The sequence below is a fragment of the Atractosteus spatula genome, chromosome 9 (assembly GCF_055471065.1).
Source record: "Atractosteus spatula isolate fAtrSpa1 chromosome 9, fAtrSpa1.hap1, whole genome shotgun sequence".
NCBI lineage: Eukaryota > Metazoa > Chordata > Actinopteri > Semionotiformes > Lepisosteidae > Atractosteus > Atractosteus spatula.
The window spans coordinates 36,536,285-36,556,593 of NC_142714.1; the positions used below are offsets into that span (position 1 = coordinate 36,536,285).

Here is a 20,309-nt window from a genome sequence, read left to right on the forward strand (position 1 = left end):
ACATTTTAAAAAACGAATGTAAATACCAATATTTATTTTAAATTGTCTTTAGAGAACCCAACTAGCACAATCTTTTTATTAGGTAATCTTCAGACATAATCCCACATCCTTGCAGGCCAAATCATTTACCCTAGTCAAGAAGCTGTAAATTATGTTTAAAATTAGCATGCTGAGTTATATTTGCTGTTGGAATCCAAATCATGATGATTTATTGTTATGTGAGGGAAATAACATTTTAGATATTTTGCCATTAAAAATATTTAAATACTGTGCAAAACTAATTGTAAACATTTATGTGACACCTATGTTTAGTGATTCTGCAAGGGCAAGACAAGTATCAACTGTAAATAGAGGCTTGGTACTGTTTATGGAGTCTGGCTTTATTCAGCAATACAATTGAAATTTAATACCAAAAACCAGTCTTCATGTTGTGCTCCAGCCACCTTAAATCTAACCACCTCTGGGACAAGCTGTCATGTATTTATATCATCTTCTGTTATACCATACACCATATCCTTATCTGTCTGCTATATTGCATTACAACCTGAAAGCTATCTGATATTCCTAACACTGATAAAACAGACACTTTCAATTTGTACTGTAAGAGAAGTATGTTTCTGCTGTCTGCTTTCTGTGAAAGGTTTTGTTTTGGGCTGGTGATGGAACACATTTTGGATTTTTTAAAAATCTTTTGGCAAAGGTTGGTTGGACCACATTTAAAAAAGATTGATCTACCAAAAAACATGCTTTTTAGTTTTAGTGATTTCTGAGCAAATGAGTATTATGGAATATTCAAATGTTAATAAAAGACTGTTAAATACACTGCGGTTTTGTTTTCTGCTGCTCAATGTGTTACGTTTTTGGTGCAAAATAACATCTTATGAGTTTGAACTAGAAGAAACACATAGTATAAAATTTTATAGTATTTTTGCCTTAAATGTATTAATCTTTTATGTGTTTAAGATTAATATAATTGTTCTTACAGTCACTTGGTTCCTGAGTTTGATTTTGGAGTGGGAACCTTGTTTGTGGAGTCTTGTTTGCTGTCCCAGTGTTGGGCAGGTTTCCTCAAGGTCCCCCAACAACATTGATTGTTGTTGTAATGACTTGATGTAAGATTAAAGAAATCTAAAACAGGACATTGAAGAAACTACGTCTATCATCACAGAATATATTATGCTTCCTGCATTAATTAAATCAGCACTCCTGAAGATGGCAAATCTGTTCTGACAGCTTTCCACCAGACAAGAAAGCATGCATCTGCTGGACCTGTCACTGCTTTTACATTCAAAATCAGTGCAGTCCAAGATGCACGCCTCTGTAATTATTTTTTCACTGATTTATTACATGGCAGACATCTGTCATGATTTGGGCTCCTGATTATTAGGTTACTCTGCAAATCATTACTTTATCAAACAGTAGCTATGACTTGCCCCGGTGACTGACTTTTTATCCCCCGTAGTATTAGAAATAGGTTATTCATTTCAAATTTCTGATTTCTACCATCCCTTAGGCTAGAGCTTCAAAAGAGAAAAAGTTATATTTTTGTTCAGAAGAAGAGATTCATACCAGATCTTTGATTCTTTATCTTTGTACAAAGCACTAGACTTATCGAGTAATACCTTTATTTAGAATGCAAGTTAGAACATCATCTGTAGTTTTCTTCCATCATGACTGTATTATTTTCTGAGTCATCCAGGACAATATAGTACAGTGTATTCAATTGCTGTCTTGTCCCTTACAATTCATAGTGGGTTCCTATAACTAAAACAGTGTTTCACATTTTAATTTATTATTTAAACAAGCTATGCACACAGCTCCTTTTGTACTAGTTACACAATGTTTTGCTGACCAATGAAAAGAGGACTTAAAGAAAGACAAAAACTGTATAAAATAAAAAGATCAATGACAAGCAGACATTATTTTGTGACTGAAATCTGTACAATATACATTAAGTGAGTTTATACACCTGGGCTACTAATACTTTCTTAAAGACATTAAGACATAGCACTTCAGACATTGTTCTTTTGTGTGTCTTACTAAAACAAACATCCCCAGATCTTCCACTGAAGCAACTTTATTTCTTTGTAATAAAGCTATAATGATCTTCAAATGTCAATGTAATGGTGCATGTGTGAATATCTTCTTGCACTTGACTACTCATAGATAATGGTTATTGCAATATAACAACTCAAGTCAAGTCAGGTCTCAGATAACTTATCCTGATAACTTTAACTGGTGCGGGCTTTTATTTGTTGAAAATTATGGAACCTCATTCATATACAGTAAGCAAAAGAATGTGCAGTTTTGAAAAAAATAGACCCTGCCCACCTAGGCATTGGTCATTGAGAGGGGATTCTGCAAGGGCCTTTACTTAAGAAACTGGCACAGTGTTTTTTTTGTCAAGTTTAATGAGTAGTTCAATTTTGTAACTAAGAACTGGGTTGGAGTAAAAGGATACATTTACCCAGCCTGAACAGAAATGTTGCACTTGAGGGAGGCCTGTTGCTTTTGTCAGCTTTATTTTGAAACCCCATGTGGAGTAGGTCTCTTGAATTCTAAATATATTTTTTCTTTGACTCACAGGTTGCAGCCATGTTTCCCATTTTGCACTCAGGACTGTGTCTGACAGCTGGAGGGCCTGCAATGAGATGGTGGTCAGAATGAATTAGAATTATGCGTAATATTTGCTGCAGCGTCCGGAGTCACCACAACAGCTGAACTCAGCCAGAATCCAGTAATGATACCACACTTTGTGAGTACACACCTTCCCACTGACAGAAGATTCCATCAGGGTCCTAAGTGCCACAGAATTTCCTCAGCTTTCCATTACATGACAGGCTGTCTGCAAATAAGAAATAACTGTAGAAATTCACTCTTTTTTGTAACCATGTTTTTACAGATGATGTTATAGAAAAGGCGTGTCATGCAAGATATTTCAAGCTTTTAATCATTCTCTCAAGCTTTTTGGTAGGTTTTCCCCAAAGGAATTGCCAGAGCAAGTTTTCAGGAGGAGCTGTAGTTTTTTTTTATTTCCCAAGTCCACTATGTCACATAGGAGGAAGAAAGGTTACAGAAACTGTGTTTTATTGGTTCTGGCTTTCCAGAAGCAAGGACATACTGTTTATTTTTTAGATCTGTGTGTATCAGAACTCTGACAGGAATTGAAAAATATTGTAAATGTTATTGTAAATCCAAATCATAGATAGATAGGTTTGATTGGCTATTCTGTGTCCTGTCCAAGGGGAGAGCAGTCCCATCTCAAGCTTCTGGGACAGGCTCTGACCAACACTAGGAAAAGAGGCTTTGGGGGAAAAAGGGGGATGCATATTTAATATAAAATACCTTTGTGCTAAATTCCTCACAGTCCACCCAGAACACATCATTCTGACGTCTATTAAAAACAGCAGTTCAGTTTGTTTAAAAATGCTGACTGACTGAGAAAGAGAATACTTATGCAAATCATTGACTTGCAACAGGCATTTTGTTGGATTGAAACAGAATACTATCATGGATTTTAAAAATGACTATTTCATAAACGTATTTCTCGGTGCACACTGGGCACATGAATATTTTATGGGTGCCTTAAAATATAAAAAAATAGTTATAGCTGATTAGGTATAGTTAGTTGTCTTCATGGCGTTGGCAATATTTTGTTAAAATAATAAAAATACAGCATTTTGCTAAGTCTGTATTTTTGTAATTTTATCAAGTGTCTTTAAATATGCCAGTATATATAAGGATATCAAATTATACATACCATTTTGACCAGTTGACCTGTTTTGAAGTGTGATCCATTTTTTTGTTTGTACAGTACATCAGGATCTAAGCTTTACGTGGAAAAAACATCAAGAATGATTTTTCTATACAGAACAATCAGGAGATCCCTCAGTGTCCTCAAGTTTGAACTGAAGAGCCAGCCGTTGTGAAGCAGTAAGCTTTTTATCTGCTGTCGAAAGGAGGTGGGATCACAACTTAATTGGAAACGATTAGTCTCTGAAGGCACACTGGTGGCTTTGATTACAGTAGACTGGGCCTGGCACAAATGGCCTTGTGTAAAATTAGTCCTTTTATTAATTTTTTCTTAATAACATTACATGTAAAGCATTCCCACATGCTACACATCATTCGGAGAGCTAGGCATTGTCTCTGGGAAATTAAGAATCTGCAGGCAGTATACAGATCTTTGTACATCAACAGTGAGTGTGCCATTTCTCGGTCCAACTATATCAGAGCTTTCCATTGGCTCTTATCAAAAAGGACATCAGCTATTTGAATGAGCTGCTTGGTGGCCCTGCCTGAACAGATAAAGGGCTTTATTTTAAATCATGCGCATAGGCAAGCTGACTGAACAAAGTAACAGTTTTAACGGAAAATATGCTGCAGTAAACTGGACTGTCCAGCTCGATGAAATACAGCTCTTGAATTAGTTGATTTTGTTGCTTGGACGTGGTATAAAACATACACAGGAAAAAAAGACTTCACCTTGTCTGACTTTTACTTTCCAAAGCATTATTTTATATTAATCTATATTTGTGCCTCCTTTGCATATTTCAAAAACACATAACACAAATTAAATCAAGAAAAAGCATTTCTGCCACTCAATAAACTGAAATGCTGCAGAAAACAGCTGCATGTTGTGCTTGTGTTTTACACAAAAGAGAGGAATAAAAGCTCTATTTTTTCTGCTTATTCCTTAACAGAGCTTTTGGATAATTTTCTTCAGAGTAATGAAATCTTAGTGTAGATTAAATGCAAAGAAAACCTTCCCAGATAAATTCAAGCTCTTTTGTTAAAATTGCTTCTATTGTCACAAAATATATTGTCCTTCTTATGTTAAAACATGTATTTTGGTCCTTCTTTATCAGTGAAGACAGAGATGCTACTCAGTTTACTTTTTTACATTTTGCACACATTGTACACAAATGTATTTAAAATCAAATGTCTCAGACCAATAGCCAAAAACAGGTGATAAAGAATATGTTTAGTTATGGCAGCTTGACAAAAGCAGTATTTATAATGTGGGTGCATGTTGCTTAAATGAGTTTTCAATCTGCTAAATGGGTTAGATTATTTTGTACTTGCCTTTTGTTGCATATTTTTACACTACATCCCAGATATGGTACCTCCCTGTCAGAAAGATCAGCACAATTTGATGAAACTAGGTTTTTACATTTGCATGAGTAATTGCAGAGTAATTGTCTCCGAGTTTCATGACATTTTATCACAAAGCTGGTTAATTTGTTCAACACAAGGAAACCCGAATCTCTGTTTCTTTATTAAGGTGTTATTTATAGACCTAAGCTAAATCCTTTACCACCTTTCTGAGTCATGATATACAGTAGGACGACGAGCATTTCAAAGCATGCTCTTGTAAGGTATCTCATGAGAATTACATGATTATCATTTCAGGCTAAATTCCATGTTCATTTTTTTTTGTTCTTAATAGGCATATGCTGGCTGTTCATTTTTTTCATAAATCCTTAAATACAAATGGTTTAACACACAACTGGTATAATGTCACTGGAGATATAACTATACACACCATGACCATCACAGCTTAGGCAAAAACCCTAGATTTTCTATCTGGGACAAAGCCCTGAGGAATGGTAGAAGGCAGCATAAGTTTGTCAAACTGTTTTCCCAGTGCTGTTATTAACACTAATAGGTTTTAGATGGTGTTATTGCATTGTAAGGTTTCACTTTGTTGTATCATTGGCACTACTATAAGGCACTAAGTATAAGGCAATAATAATGGGAATAGCGTTGTTATAAAGCAAACATGTCTTTAGAATAATGTAATATTAAGATTTATTTTCTAATGTCACAACATTCTTGCAGTTAATAACATGACATAACAGTACATTTTAGACAAAACATGTGCTGTTTAACTTGCCAACATACAACACCAACTAACTTCAATATAAAAGTCACATTTAAAACCACATAACGCGATGATTTTATTTTTATTTCAAGTGATTTTTAATGTAATATTGATAGTTAACTTGCAGTGAAGAGTTCATGATACATCACACACAAGCAGAGTAAGCTCATATGGAAAACTGCCTTTCAGCTCATGAGGAGATTATATCAGAATTGGCTGAAAACCAAGAAATTTTATTCTGGGCATGACATCTAGAATACTGCTAAATGGAAAAAAAGCTGTAAATGAAAAGTAGCTGGGAAAAATGTTGATCAATTTTTTCCTATTAAAATCTTTGCTTTCCTTTTCTTTTTAGCAAAAGCAAAACAAACCATTTTAGGAATATAAAGGTATCTAAGAATGTCAAAGACAATATCTGGATCACTCCTATGTTAATCCTGCTCTATTTGTGACTAAAATAAGTCAAAACACTTTAGAATTGTTTAATCCCAATTGAAGACCCGGTGTGTCCTTTAAAAACATCTTCCTGTTATACTGTATATTTCATCTCACTTTACAAGTATAGTCATGCTTTCTACAAATTCTGATGCAGTTGTGCAGCAGTTAACATTGCTGCCTTGCAGTGCTGGGGCCCATGGAGTTTGTATGTTCTCCACACATGAGTGTGGGTTTTCTCCAGGTGCTTCCTCCCACAGTCCAAAGACATACCGGTAGGTTCATTGGCTTCTGGAAAGATTGGTTCTGGTGTGAGTGTGTACAGTATGTGTCTGTGTCTTTGTGTGTTGTGTGAGGGACACACTTCTCTTCCAGTATGTACTCTACCTTGCACCCATTGCTTGCCTTTTAAGGCTCTGGCTCGACCATGACTCTGAATTGGATAGAGTGGATAGAAAATGGATAGAAGGATTAATGATTGTTTTAAAACAACAGTCTTTTCTTTGAATATAAGTATTTGTTCTGAACTAGCCTCTGTATGCTCGTGATAGGGAAAATTATGTGGGATTAGTCAGTCCAACAGCAACCCTTGTGAAAAAGATATTCTTTGCAGCAATCTTGAAAATCAGAGAATACAAAGGTCATTTTCAAAATATGTTGCCTAGTAAAATTAAAAAAGAGAAATGTTTAAATGTGGGAAAAGTCTAGGAAACTGAAATAAGGAGAAACTTGTAACTACGTCCCTTTCTATATGTACACTCTAAAAGCCTTTTGTTTTTAAAAAATACTACATCGTAGTGAAAATGTTCAGATCAGCTTTTACTTGGTGATATGCTTTTCAGTCTTTGAGGATCGATGGAATAACATACCTGAACTGATTTGAAGTGCAGAATCTGTGCTTTTGAAGATTGAAGATGTTAACATCAAAGCTATTAACTTTCTACTTAAAGTAAAGCTAAATACTTTCCTTCTAGCTTTCAAATGCATGCAAATTCGTTATATACACAACTGGAAGTGTTACATACTGTTAAATAAATAGACAATTAAGATGTATTCAGAAGACATTTATCTGCAGTATTTATAAGCAATACTTAATGTAATGTTCAAAACAAAAACAAGCTTCCAAAATAGATACTAAAAGTCTTGTGATTTTAGAGATTACTTGGATTAGATGATAAACAAGATTAATTTAAGATTTCACATGAAAATCAGAGTGTTATGCTGAAAGAAATAGATGCTGGGAGCCTGAAATCCTTTTAAGTGAAAGGAGTGCTTCTGTTTTTGCAAATGTTATGTTTGGTTGTGTTGTGCTGTTGAAAGACGGTTATTTTATTGAAGAATTGGGGGAAAACAGTAGTGTTGGGTCATTGCCCTTAGATATAAAAGTTTGAGTAATGAGTAATGAGTTTAGTATTGATTTTTCTCTGTATGTTGTGTTCAACATAGAAGGTAGATGAAATACATTAATATCTTAAAAGTAATGTCATCAGAAAGATTTGAGATAATCCTAATACATTCTCCTCATTTTTGGATGCATGATTAAAAATGTATTATACAGTAGGTAAGACATTTTGTACATTACTATAAAATTAGACATACTGTTTTTTTTCTACAAAACATTAGGGAAAGCTTTTTAAACAGAGATTACGATCTAGGCCTTACATATGTGATTACATCACAGAATATATAGAAAGAAAAACATGCATACAGTATGTTTGCATTTTACATGAGTTGAGCAACTTTGAGATTTACCTCAGACTTGTATTTGTTTCAATCTCTTCTTAAAAAGATATTTTCAGAGATATTCATATAAGTCCTTCTTGTTGCTTCCAATTGCTTCATTGAGCAGATCATCAGTGGCTATAACTGCAGAAAGCTTCTCTGACTGTGAATATCGATCATCTGTGGTTTGAATTTTACAGACACTAGGACCCAGCAGCCAGCTCTGCCAGCCAAGCAGAGCTCTCCAGGCTGTAGCTCAGACAAAGGCAGTGTGAGATTGTCTCTCTATCCTGCAGCATCCACACCCTCGCAGCACAAGACACGGGGTGAGTACTTACACAAGAAAAGCAAATTAGATGATATGGAATACATGTAAATCTCAAGCTACTACGTACTTATAGTCATATGACTCACAGAAAGATTTATTTATTAACCACTGCAAATCTGTCTGTGAGATATTCTAAACCTTAAGAAAAAGAATTACTTAATGAATGCATCTCGTTGGGAGTGGAAGCAGGTGGTTGGAAAATATATGGACACCTTTTCGTATTGCCAAAGGGAATATTTTATTTGCTGTGTTTGCTCTTTTAATACACATAGTGCTTTTTTAAACAGGAAATTTAAGTAAAATAGCTGAAGCTCTGAAACTTTTAAAATTACCCTTGCTATTGTCTGTGGTTAAACACAGCAATAATCATAAGTCATGCCTTTAATCTGAAAGTCCTGGTTGTGTGCTGATTGTAAGACAGTGATTTTCTATTGTGCATGGCTACAGTAGCTTCCTCTCCCTCAAATGCTGCGAATGCTCTGTTAAAGCCAAGGTGTCATTTTAATGTAAAGAATGTGTCAGTGTTAAACTAAGTATCCTGTTCTGCTCTGATTCAGTACTTGTCCTTCATATTACTGTAGTTTAAAATATTCTAGCTGCTCAAAAGAAGGAACCTTCTGTCTTCTGTTAAACAATGGGATACTAGCTTCCTAGGGTAATGTCAAAGTGATTTACCTCTTTCTATAGGAGCAGATGGGCTTTATACTGTTGACCACTGGAGAATACACCAAATTCCCTTTGCTACAATATATGTTGTAAAATAACCCACAGAACTTAGTAAAGGGTTTTGTAGTTGAAATCTTGCTGCTTCATCATATCAATGGAAACCATCCTCTACTGTATGCTAATGTATTTTCCTAAAAAAGCTCCCAACATGATTTTGACTAAAATGGTATTATGGCAACTTATTACTTACAGAAACAAGAGATACCTTTTGAGAGAAAACCAAACCAGTGCTTCCAAACTGGCGATGTCTGAGTGTTTTTTTTTTTGGAATGAGCTATGGAGCTTTGTGTGGCTCACAGGGCTTTATGAAGAGTGAGGTGTGTGTGAAGCAATGGGATTAAGCACACAAATTAAGCTGCAACACCAATGCAAGATATAAAGCCATCCCTATTCAAATGATGTTACATTTCAGAGAATGGCTTGGGATTCACAAAGTGATAGTAAATCTTTTAAGAACTGGGTTCAAATCAGGTCACAAAGGCCATCCAAGCTGTAATGTGCTTGGCAAGCTGTAACACTACACATTTTGGCTGACATTTCTTTGTTTAAACCAATTGGTCAGTGATATAAGGTCAGGACTGAGCTGAGCTGAAGGGTTTTAATGGAAAAAGCGTGTCCAATCCCTATCTTTATCCAGTGGCTTTGAGCCTGGCCTTTTATGATCTGCATGTGTTAAAGACAGCATCCAAGTAACACAAAGATGAACAGCGAAAGCAAAATCATGTGAAGATTCATATAAAGATAATTTTCTCTTGCTCAATATACAGTTTTTAGAATCAAGGTATTCAGTAATCAATCTTCGCTGTTTTGGCTGCAAATATATTGTTATATAAATCAGTTTCATTGGTTGTGCACACCAAACTCTATATTATAAGGCTGAGCTCTTAATTTAATTGAGGGGACATGGACAGCACATGGTAATCTAATTGTGTTCTAAAAATAGATAAAAAGTGAACAGTTTCTTTCTGTGTCGTGTGAAACAGGTATTTTTGTTGGGAGTGTACTGATGTACTGATGATGTGATAGATAAATTTAACACGCTTTGTCACCTGCGGACAGAATGAATTCCCCTTCCTAATTCTAACTACAGATCCATATTGGAGTCATAGTGCTAAAAAGTCATTTATTTCAACAGCCTTATGAATCATGTGACTTTCATCCAACATTTGTCAGTATGTTCTTAGTACCTGTTTACCTTTTACTAATAATGATTGCATTATCTCATTGTTAATCAGAATAAACGTTGAGTAAATGGCTAATGCTAGTATTATAAACAAAGCTGTGATTAAATATGGTAAACTAAGAGGATATGCCTATCATTGAGTCTGATCAGTTGTTCTAAACCATCTGGTCAAATCAATCACCTAAACCCAGATAGATTAATCTAATTGTTCTAATTTCACAAACATTTACAACATATAAGTAGTATTATTTAATCTACTATATCTAATAAACCAGGACAGTGAAAAGCAGAGCCTTTGTACAGAGTGCTTTAATCACAATAAGCACTATTTCAAAAATCTTGACAATGCAAACACTGCAGGACTTGTCAGGAGACAAACCTCTTACTTTCCATTTATTAACCCCCTTGAGAGAAATGTAATGACAGCTTCCACTCTGAGCTCATCCATATTGCTGCTGTGTGACGTTTTTGGTGTCAGCTGTGTCCTCTCAGGTCTTTGCCAGCCCATGTTTTAAAGATTTATCCCATGCTAGTGTTGTGCATTGATCTATATTAATAAGTAACAGAGAGCTATGTAGTTGGTTCCTTTTCCATAAACCTACCTATATGGCACACAATGGGAATATCATTATGCCCTGGGTAATCAAAAGCATGTAGGTTCCCCCTGGTCCATTACATTTACTTCATAATGTGATGACATAATGTGAGCTTCTGCCACATCCCCAATGGGAAAAATGAAACTCTCTAAAAAATGGTTCAGTTCTGTCTGGAGAAGCTTTGAGTTTTGCCATTGATGTGGTGGGGGAAGGGTAAAGAGAATAACCATTTTCCATTGCCCTGCCATGGACTAGTGGTTATCATTAAATTAAGACAAATCATTGGAGGAAGGGTTATGATGTTAAATACCAGTTAATAAAATAATAGAATTCCATCTGCTTTTCTTTAAGCCCTTATAAGACCAAAGTAATGCTGGCTGGTTCTTTGTATCTCAGACATTAACTTACTTATTGTAAATAATTTCTTAGGTATGATGATAATTAATGGCCATTCAAGTTACACATATTGTAACATTACAGTCTCATATTCAAAATGTCAGGAAGATGCTCCTTTTCACATTGCCTAACAATGGCCTTGTCTCTCCTTACCAAAAACACATAAATTAGTAATCTCTCTTGGAATTAATTAATACAATGTTATTTTTTTCAAAATAATACTATTAGTAATCATGACCAAGTACTAAATCTACAGTAAGACAGTTTTTCATGTACAACCTTCTATATTAGGTTAATTGCATTGCGATGTCTTTAAATTTAGAACAGATTGTTTGATGACTTTATAAGACACAGAAAGAACATCCTGTGCTTATCTAGTGCTCATTTATTGTTTAAAAACTGGAGTTTTGGGATAATGCATTGCTTTGATAAGCATGCAAGGCTCTGGGTAAGTGTTTTTAAAATACTATTACAACATTTCTCATTGTGCTTTAGTTTAGTATAGTTTTAAATTGGATTATAAGCAACAAAGCTTTTTGATGAAGATTAAGTTAATAGTTGGCTTACTTTGTATTACAGGTATATAGGGCCTTGGAATGTATAGTATGAGATGTGCTAAGTTGAACAAAGCTAATGTTATTGATAACCATAAAATAATAGAATCTGATCAATTTGTTAACGTAATTACATTCTTTAGTTAATACAGAGCGTAAGTGTCTGTTGTCAGTTGTAACAAAATCTGAATTCACTTTATATTTTCTAGTCTGGTTAATTTAGGCCAGCTGTTTTTCATATAATTTTTTTTTCAGTTCTGTCCCTTTTCTTTATTTTACAATCCTTTGCTATAGAAAATATAGAACATTTCATTTAGAAAATTATAAGTATGCAAGTAATTAGTCAGGATTCATTATTTTTTACTGTGACAATTTACATACCATTGGGAACTTAAGATATACTGTTTGGGTACTATCTGTATTTGAAGTAGCCTCCTCCTACCTGTATGATTATGAAACGTTTATTATATTTTGTTTAAACTAAGTTTTTGTGTTTGAAAAATGTATTATACTTTGGATAGTTAAGTACATACATGGAAGCTGTAGAATGCTGGTAGGAACAGTGGATTTCTTGTCTTATCAAACACAATGTAGTTAGTAATTAAAGACTGTGACACTGATGCTGGAAATAAGTGTTAAGTGTTATTAGGGGTTTCTTGCAAATGTCCTATTTTTATCTTTTGCTTTAGTAAATAATATTTCGTAATTCTATAAATGCAAGTAGGTGCTTTCTCTTTTCAGCCAGAATACTGGCCCTTGACTTTGCTTGAGGTATTTATGTACAGTAAGAAAGATACAGTACTTCGATGAATAAAACTAGGGGTTCTCACAAATATTGTTTCAAAGGGAACAGTATCTTTCACTCTCTTTGCACAAGAGACAATGAACATTTGAACAGAACTGAGACTTTTAAGGTTGATTCATTTCATGAAGACTTGTTTAAGAGTTTTTTTCCATTGCATAGCCAATGAAAGAATCAATGAGCAAATAAAACACTCAGAGACAACTCAACAAAGCTGTTATAGATATTTTTTTTTTAAATTCTTAGTTTACATTGATTTGCTGGTTCCAGAATTGATACTGGGCCTTGAAGTACTGACAGTATAATAGATAGGTCTACTGTATCTAAAAAAAATAAATAAATGAATGTAAGACAATCACTTGAAAAAGGATCTATGAATGAAATAAACGTTTTAGGCTAATCCTTTGATTATTCAAAGTGCCAGAGCAAAGTACAGTGGGAGCTCCATCACAGACAATGCCTGAGCAGACATTCCCTGGAACACATCTTTTTTTGTAAAGAAAAAGGGCTTGATTTTCAATTGAAGAACTGTTTGTATTTAAAAGGAGCAGATGTTTGTGAAGGGTTTCTTTGGCACTGACACTGTTCAACGCAGAACTTTGTTCAGCCTGTATGCAGAGCTTACTTTGCTCTTTGGGAGAAAGAAAAATACAAAATTTTACAAAATAATTATTCTAACTCTTTGATACTCATATGTTTCTGACTTTTTTAAGTTTGTGACTCACAGGACATAATATCATTTTATCAGAAATAATAACCTGTCTTAAAAAAACACTTGCAAACACCTCTCAGAATACATTATTTGATACTGTAGATTTATTGTACATGACATTTTTCCTTCACTTCTACTTTATTTATGTCTCCTTACTGTCAGTTTTTAGGAATATGAAGATGATTTATCTAATGCACAATACTGAGGTTTTTGGGGCTAATGCATCCTAGATCATGGGTTCTGGGATTGATTCTGGACTAAAGCACCTGTGAAATCTCCCCATGTGTTGTTGTTGGTTGTGGAGTTCTCTCACATTTGTTTTCTATAGATGTTCCACTTTCTTCCTTGTTCAGCTATTCTCTTTCTATACAGTATATCCTTATGGACTGGTACCCCACTTGTGCTCTCAAACACTTCTTGGGAATGTGCTTCTAGGATAGTTATCAGGTCAATGTGACCCTTACCAGCCATTATTTATTATTTTATTTTTGAAATGATGGTGATGAGTATGTGCAATAGACCACATAATTCAGATAAAAATTATAAGTAATGTTCTATAATTAAATCAAGAATTCACGTGCTAAAAAAGAGTGGTTATAAGGAAACATTTTAATTTTATTCACATAGACTGGGAAAACAACAGGTGTATAAGCAGCTGAGACTGAAATACATGAAAGCTGCTTTCTTATTCAGTTTGCCAAAACACAGACTAGAGGGAATGTCTGTATTGATTCAGTCTTTTCAAAGAGTCATGATAGAGTGAAGAAAACGAAGGTGTGAGAACCATTAGGGAACTATGATCATAATATAGCATGCTTTAAAAGAAAGATTTAAAATTTCAGGAAGGGCCATGAAGGAATGAGATTAAGAGAAATAGAATGGTATAAGAACATAGATCAATAAAGAATGAACGACAGCCCAAAAATACTCAGCTTCAAGCACAAAAAAATCATTCCCAAAAGTAAATAAAAGTGTAGATTTCAGATATTCCCAGACATAATGAATCAATTCATACAAATATAAGGAGAAAGAAAATGCTTTAAAGAGTAAGAAACAAAACAGCCAAAGAGAGTACAGTAAGTTGGCAGTAAAAAGGATATTAATTCCTTAGACAGAAAATATTAAAATACTATAGTATGTTTTTCATGAATTTTTTATGAAAATAGTGGGACTAAAAATTTATTTTTTTAATTAGATGAAAGGGAAATGATTAGTCTTTTAAATTGGTGTTTACTAAGAAAGACATTTACGGCAATTCTCAGACTAAGAAAAGACAAAGTTCGGTATTAAATAATATTAACACAATTACTATAGGCACTAGAGGTGGGTCATCTTTATGGAAATAGAATTGTGGGGGTAGCTAAAATGGAGTGAGAAAAGGTAGGTCTTACGTAGGACTAAATCAATTCATTGGATATCGTATGTTTACTGTATATGTTTAGAATAAAGTTCTTTATAACAGTATAATAGTTATAATATTATAATATAGTACAATAAACGTAATGCATATTTCTGGATTGAGAACTACTTACAGTAAATTGGGGTAATGTAGTTAAGATCTGAATCAGGATTCTGAATTAGGACAACTGCTCTTTGTAATTTATATCAGTGATCTAGATTCATGTACAGCATAGTTAGCAACCCATAGTTACAGATGATATTTAGAATACAACACATTCAAGGGAAAACACCTGGCTGATGCCATGTAATGTAGACAAGTATGGAGTGTTACAATATATGTATGAAGAAAAATGTAAAGGTTTGAAAAAGTATTTTGTGCTTCAAAATATGTTTGGTAACATATTAAAGATTAACCAGTCCAGTCTTTTAAAAATAAAAATAAAAACAACAAACTTCAAATGCTGTGCTATGTCTGCTCAGGGGTGTGAAAAATGTAGGGCAATTAAAAGACAAATTAAATCCTCAGATAAACTAAAATTAGCAAGCAGTTCTTCAGCAGCAACAGCTAAGTGATCCTTAGTTTCACTCTATTTTCATATCTTTAAAACTTGCACTAAAATAGTCTCTTTAGACTCAAGAGCTTTGATTGGAACGTCTAAGGAACACACTTGTCTTCTGGAACACATTATATCTTGGAGACAAACACAGTGACATTTTCCTTTGAACTTCTTTCCCTTTTGTTATTTCCTGCCCTTTCTGTCATTTTAAAAATTGAGGCTTCAAATTGTATTCATTTTTTACCGTTGAATAAAGTTGCCCCTGACAGTCTGTGTTAAAGACCACCTGTGTTTTGAGTATGTGGATCATGAAGCTGTTCATACTTTCGAACGATTACTTGAAGTACAGTCAGAACAGTAAAAAAGTAGCCTTTTCTCTTCTCTATAATGTATCAGTGTCTTGATTGGATCCATTTATTTCAGTCCAGTCAGTGACCAAGTTGTCTGCTTCTTTTCCATATTTCCTCAGCTCTCCAAACCCCACCACAGACATTCCACAACTTGTGTGTCACTATGGAGCTAGACTTCGGACACTTCGATGAAAGAGACAAGACCTCCAGGACCACAAAGGGGGCCCGCATGAATGGGCTGCCCAGCCCCACGCACAGCGCTCACTGCAGCTTCTACCGCACTCGCACCTTGCAGGCTCTAACCAATGAGAAGAAAGCCAAGAAAGTGCGTTTCTATCGCAACGGCGACCGGTACTTCAAGGGTATCGTTTACGCAGTTGCTACTGACCGCTTCCGCACCTTCGACGCCCTGCTAGCAGACCTCACCCGCTCTCTCTCTGACCACATCAACCTGCCACAGGGGGTGCGCTTCATCTTCACCATCGACGGATCTCGCAAGATCACCTCCATGGATGAGCTGGAGGAGGGTAAGCTTCGGGGAATGGGGAATGGAGACCAGCATTTACATCACATGTTTTCAATTCATCCCCTTAAAAACTCCAAATCCATGAGATGTGATTCCTCATACTGTGTATCTTCACACATATCTATCCTTACCCTTAATCATCACCCTAACCTTGACAGCCACTGAATGTGCAGCAGTGTTTATCTTAAGGGAATTGTATCCTGCAAGGAGATTGTTGCAGTTACATCCTAGTTACAGTTGTTAACATTTTAAAATTATATTTTAAAATCAGAAAGAAAAATTCTGCATAAGATAATGTTATGTAAAAATGTAATAAGAAAAGGTTGAGTCTTTTATTTCTGTGTAAACCCTAGCTTTATTTAAGCTACTATAGTTTTCTCTGTCGTTTTTCGTGGCAGGAATTCCCACATTTATATTCAGCTATGGTTTACATTAAAATAAAAATAAAATTTTATTTAATGCTTACTTTAATCTAAAAATATAACAGTGTTATGGCAGAGTTGTTAGACACTTTGATGCAAGCTTTTACCAGTGCCCTTTTCGTATAAGCCGAGAAACAAGTACTTATATTTTGCATGAAAAAGAGTAAATCCAGAAATCAGTATCATTTACAGGATTGTTACTAATATAGCAGCCGTCTTACAGGTAATTTATTCAGTGGTCTTTCTTTTAAAGCAAAAAGACAATTGATTTAATTAGTTTTCAGATTGAGCATGGTAGCAGCTGCTTGTTCAATTTTCACGCCAACCCGTGCAGAGATTATAAAGGAAGAGTTTAGGTCTGCGGTTCTCAAATGCACCACAAATGTGCCAATAGTGGCACAAAATGAAGCATGTGGCCAGGTCTTCTGTTCAGTGAGTGGTAGAAAAGTTTTCCATTCTCAGCTTTTGGACCATAGCCTCCACCTTTGAAAAAGCTGAGTGCTCACTTTTGCACCAACCTCACCAATGGGTTGTCTGTAAAAACAAAACCTGGCCGTGTTTCAGAGGTTAAAAGGGGTAATACAGCTACGGAAAAAATGCACTCTAACATCAATATGTTTAAATGCCAGAAACATTAATCCCAAAGTATTAGACTTTGGAATTTATGTGAATGCAGAGGTTTATAGAGTTATCAGCATTACAGGAATTAGACAAAATTTAGTGGATGGTGTTGAAAGAGAGATAAACTGTTCAGGAAAGACAGAGGGGGAGTGGTCCTCATTTGACTATTGATAACATTTCCAATAAAAACATTGCTTTGCTGCTGCATCACACACAGCTATATGTGTGAACTGCTTAAAGGCAGGATACTAGAAAAAAACTCAATCAGAGTAACAATGTAGGGATGTTGTGTAGCATAATTCATTTCCTCACTGAAATGACATTCCGCCTTTCTGAAATAATGTGCTGACTTTCAACAAATTGGTGTTATAGTCTGGGCAGATGGGAAAATATTTTAAGGTAAAAAAAATACCTTAAATAATAGTAAATTCCTGTCTATGATTAAATGAATATAATTTAGGATGTTAGTACATAAGTGAGATTTCTTGCTCATGAGAGTATTTGCATATGAATTAATAAAAGACATCTATCTTTCTATTAGGAGGCACTGAACAAAGAATAAAATGTCAGAGTAACTATGCATTTCTGGTCTTGCAGCAACAGCAACACATTGAAAAGCTTAGTGACTGCAAATGTTTTTTTGAATGTGCAGGTAATACTAAAATACCCCGTATCTACACAATATTATAATTTTCCTTTTAATAGTAGCCACTTTTACTGAGAAATCATACACAAGCAGCTTTTATATTCTATTGATTCTCTTCTAATGCAGTGCTTTGCAAAAGTATTCAGACCTTTTCTACGGAATTCCATTTTTTGATATTCCAAAGTAAATGCATATACATATTTAAACTTTATTCAAAGGCTGAAATTTTTCAAAATGAAGACTTTTACAGGTGAATTAGATTACAATAAATACCAGCAAAACTGTGGCAAAGAGAAACCTATATATGATGATTGCATAAGAACTTAGATCCACCCACATATTTTTAACAAGTCTCTACCAACTTCACACATCTACTTAGTTAAATTGTTGCCCAGTCATAGCGTTCCTCAAGTTGATTATGGACAGGAGTTATTATGTCTTTCCACAGGCTCAATGTAATTCAAATCAGGACAGGCTACTTAAGTATACTGTATCTACTTTATCTCAAATCACTTCAGTGTTCCTCTGACCTTGTGCCATTGTTCTGCTAAGAGGTGAACAATGAGAAAATTTGTCTCAGTGAAAGGTCTGAAAGATTCAAAGATAATCCAGTACTAATGGTACAGTGGTTAGCATTGCTGCCTTGTAGTACTGGGGCCCCGGGTTCGATTCTGGAACTGGGGTGCTATCTGCATAGAGTTCGTACTGTATGTTCTCCCCATGTTCATGTGGGTTTCCTCTGGATGCTCTGGTTTTGACCCACCATCCAAAAACATACTGGTAGGTTAATTGGCTTCTGGGATATTGGCCCTATGTGTGAGTGTGTGCATGTCTGTGGTTGTCTGTCTGCACCACGATAGACTGGCATCCTGTCCACAGTGTCCCCTGCCTTGTGCCAGTTGCTTGCCAGGATAGGCTCCTCCAGGACCCTGAATTGGAAGAGTGGTTAGAAAATGGATATATGGATTGACTAGTACTTTGCTAGTATCTAGTTTGCTAGTATCTAGTACTTTGCTCCATCTGTTTCCACCAGTCTTGCTTTCCACCACCCTGCTCACAATACAAAACAATTACATAATGCTGCCACCACCAAGATTGACAGAAAAGATGGTGTTGACTGAGTGATACACTAGGCCAAAAGGCTTAGGTTTTGACTTGTCTGACCATAAATCCTATTGCCACATGTTTGCAGAATCACTCAGGTGCTTTGTTGCAGGTTTCTAATTGTTCTAATGTGGGATTTGAGATATTTTTAATTTCAATCCCATATAAACCTCCTTTGTGGAATGCCTGGGATATTGTTGCCCCATGAACATTTTCGGCCATCTCAGCCACTGAACTCTGTCAATCTTTCTTTAAAAGTCACCATTGGGCTCACAGTTGCATCCATAACTAGTTTCCTTTTTGTCCAACAGTTTAGTTTGGAGGGACATTCTGCACTACATTTATTATTTATTGTGATATGATGATAACAAATATTATGACACACTGACAACTAATTGTGTGATTTGTTAAGGTAATTCTGGCACCTCATTTAATTTAGGTGTGCCACAGTAAAGGGTTTGCATACTTATGCAATCAAGACTTTTACATTTTATTTATTTATTTTTTTTGCTTTGAATATGTGGGGTAGATTGTACAGCATAGCAAAATATATTTTCTACTTCAAAATGATGTCAAGCTTTAAAATAACACTATATTAACACTGCTCAAGAGTCTGAATATGTTTTCAAGGTGCAGTATGTTATTCCAGTTATATGTACCTACCACTAACTTTCAGTAAAATGCAAAAATAATTCAGACTTTTACAATTACCGTTTGCCCGAAAAATAATTAAGCGACATGTTTCAATTGAGCTTTTGATGAGTTCAAAACTGGAGTCCATCTTGACTGAGTCATTCACCTGCTTGAGTCATTTTAAGAATACTGCATAGGATTTTGGGAACGGGGTGGTGAAATTATATTTTGTTTGTTCTTTCTTGATAGAAAAAAAATAGATGAATACAATTTGGTTCACAAGCAAAGACTGAAGGCTGGCAGCCAGAATTGAAAAGCCACCAGCTTTCCACACAATTGGCTTTGTGTCTAAAAGTGTTGATTTGAGTAACAAATGGTGATAGATTAAATAATGGGTCAGATTTTTTTCCTTTATTTTAAAAGGCATGTAACTTGAGAAGAAATTCTCATTTACAACAAAACACAGTACATATTTTCTTATGGTACTTTTTTAATTATTCTTTTATAATCACATGGGTTCAGTTATCTGTAAATGAATTTATGTAGAAGTTATTCCAATACAAACATACAAGTTAATCTTAAATGGTGGCTTTAAATTATACTTAGCCTCACAAAAGCTTGTAGATATTACTCTATTAGGTTATTAGTAATTAGATTATTAGATTCACATAGAATGATATAAATCATTATTATATCAGTTATTAGATTCAA

General features: G+C 34.9%; 1 protein-coding gene across 1 annotated transcript in view; it reads left to right on the forward strand.

Moving 5' to 3' along the window:
* Positions 1 to 8,312: 8,312 nt before the first annotated feature.
* The window catches only part of LOC148828512 (neuronal migration protein doublecortin-like), a 79,494-nt gene continuing 67,497 nt past the window's right edge, over positions 8,313 to 20,309 (forward strand). Inside the window, exons 1-2 of the mRNA XM_088924724.1 lie at positions 8,313 to 8,367; positions 15,766 to 16,173. Of these exons, the coding sequence (XP_088780850.1) occupies positions 15,810 to 16,173 (364 nt within the window). The 5' untranslated portion in view covers positions 8,313 to 8,367; positions 15,766 to 15,809. The remainder of the gene's footprint in view (positions 8,368 to 15,765; positions 16,174 to 20,309) is intronic.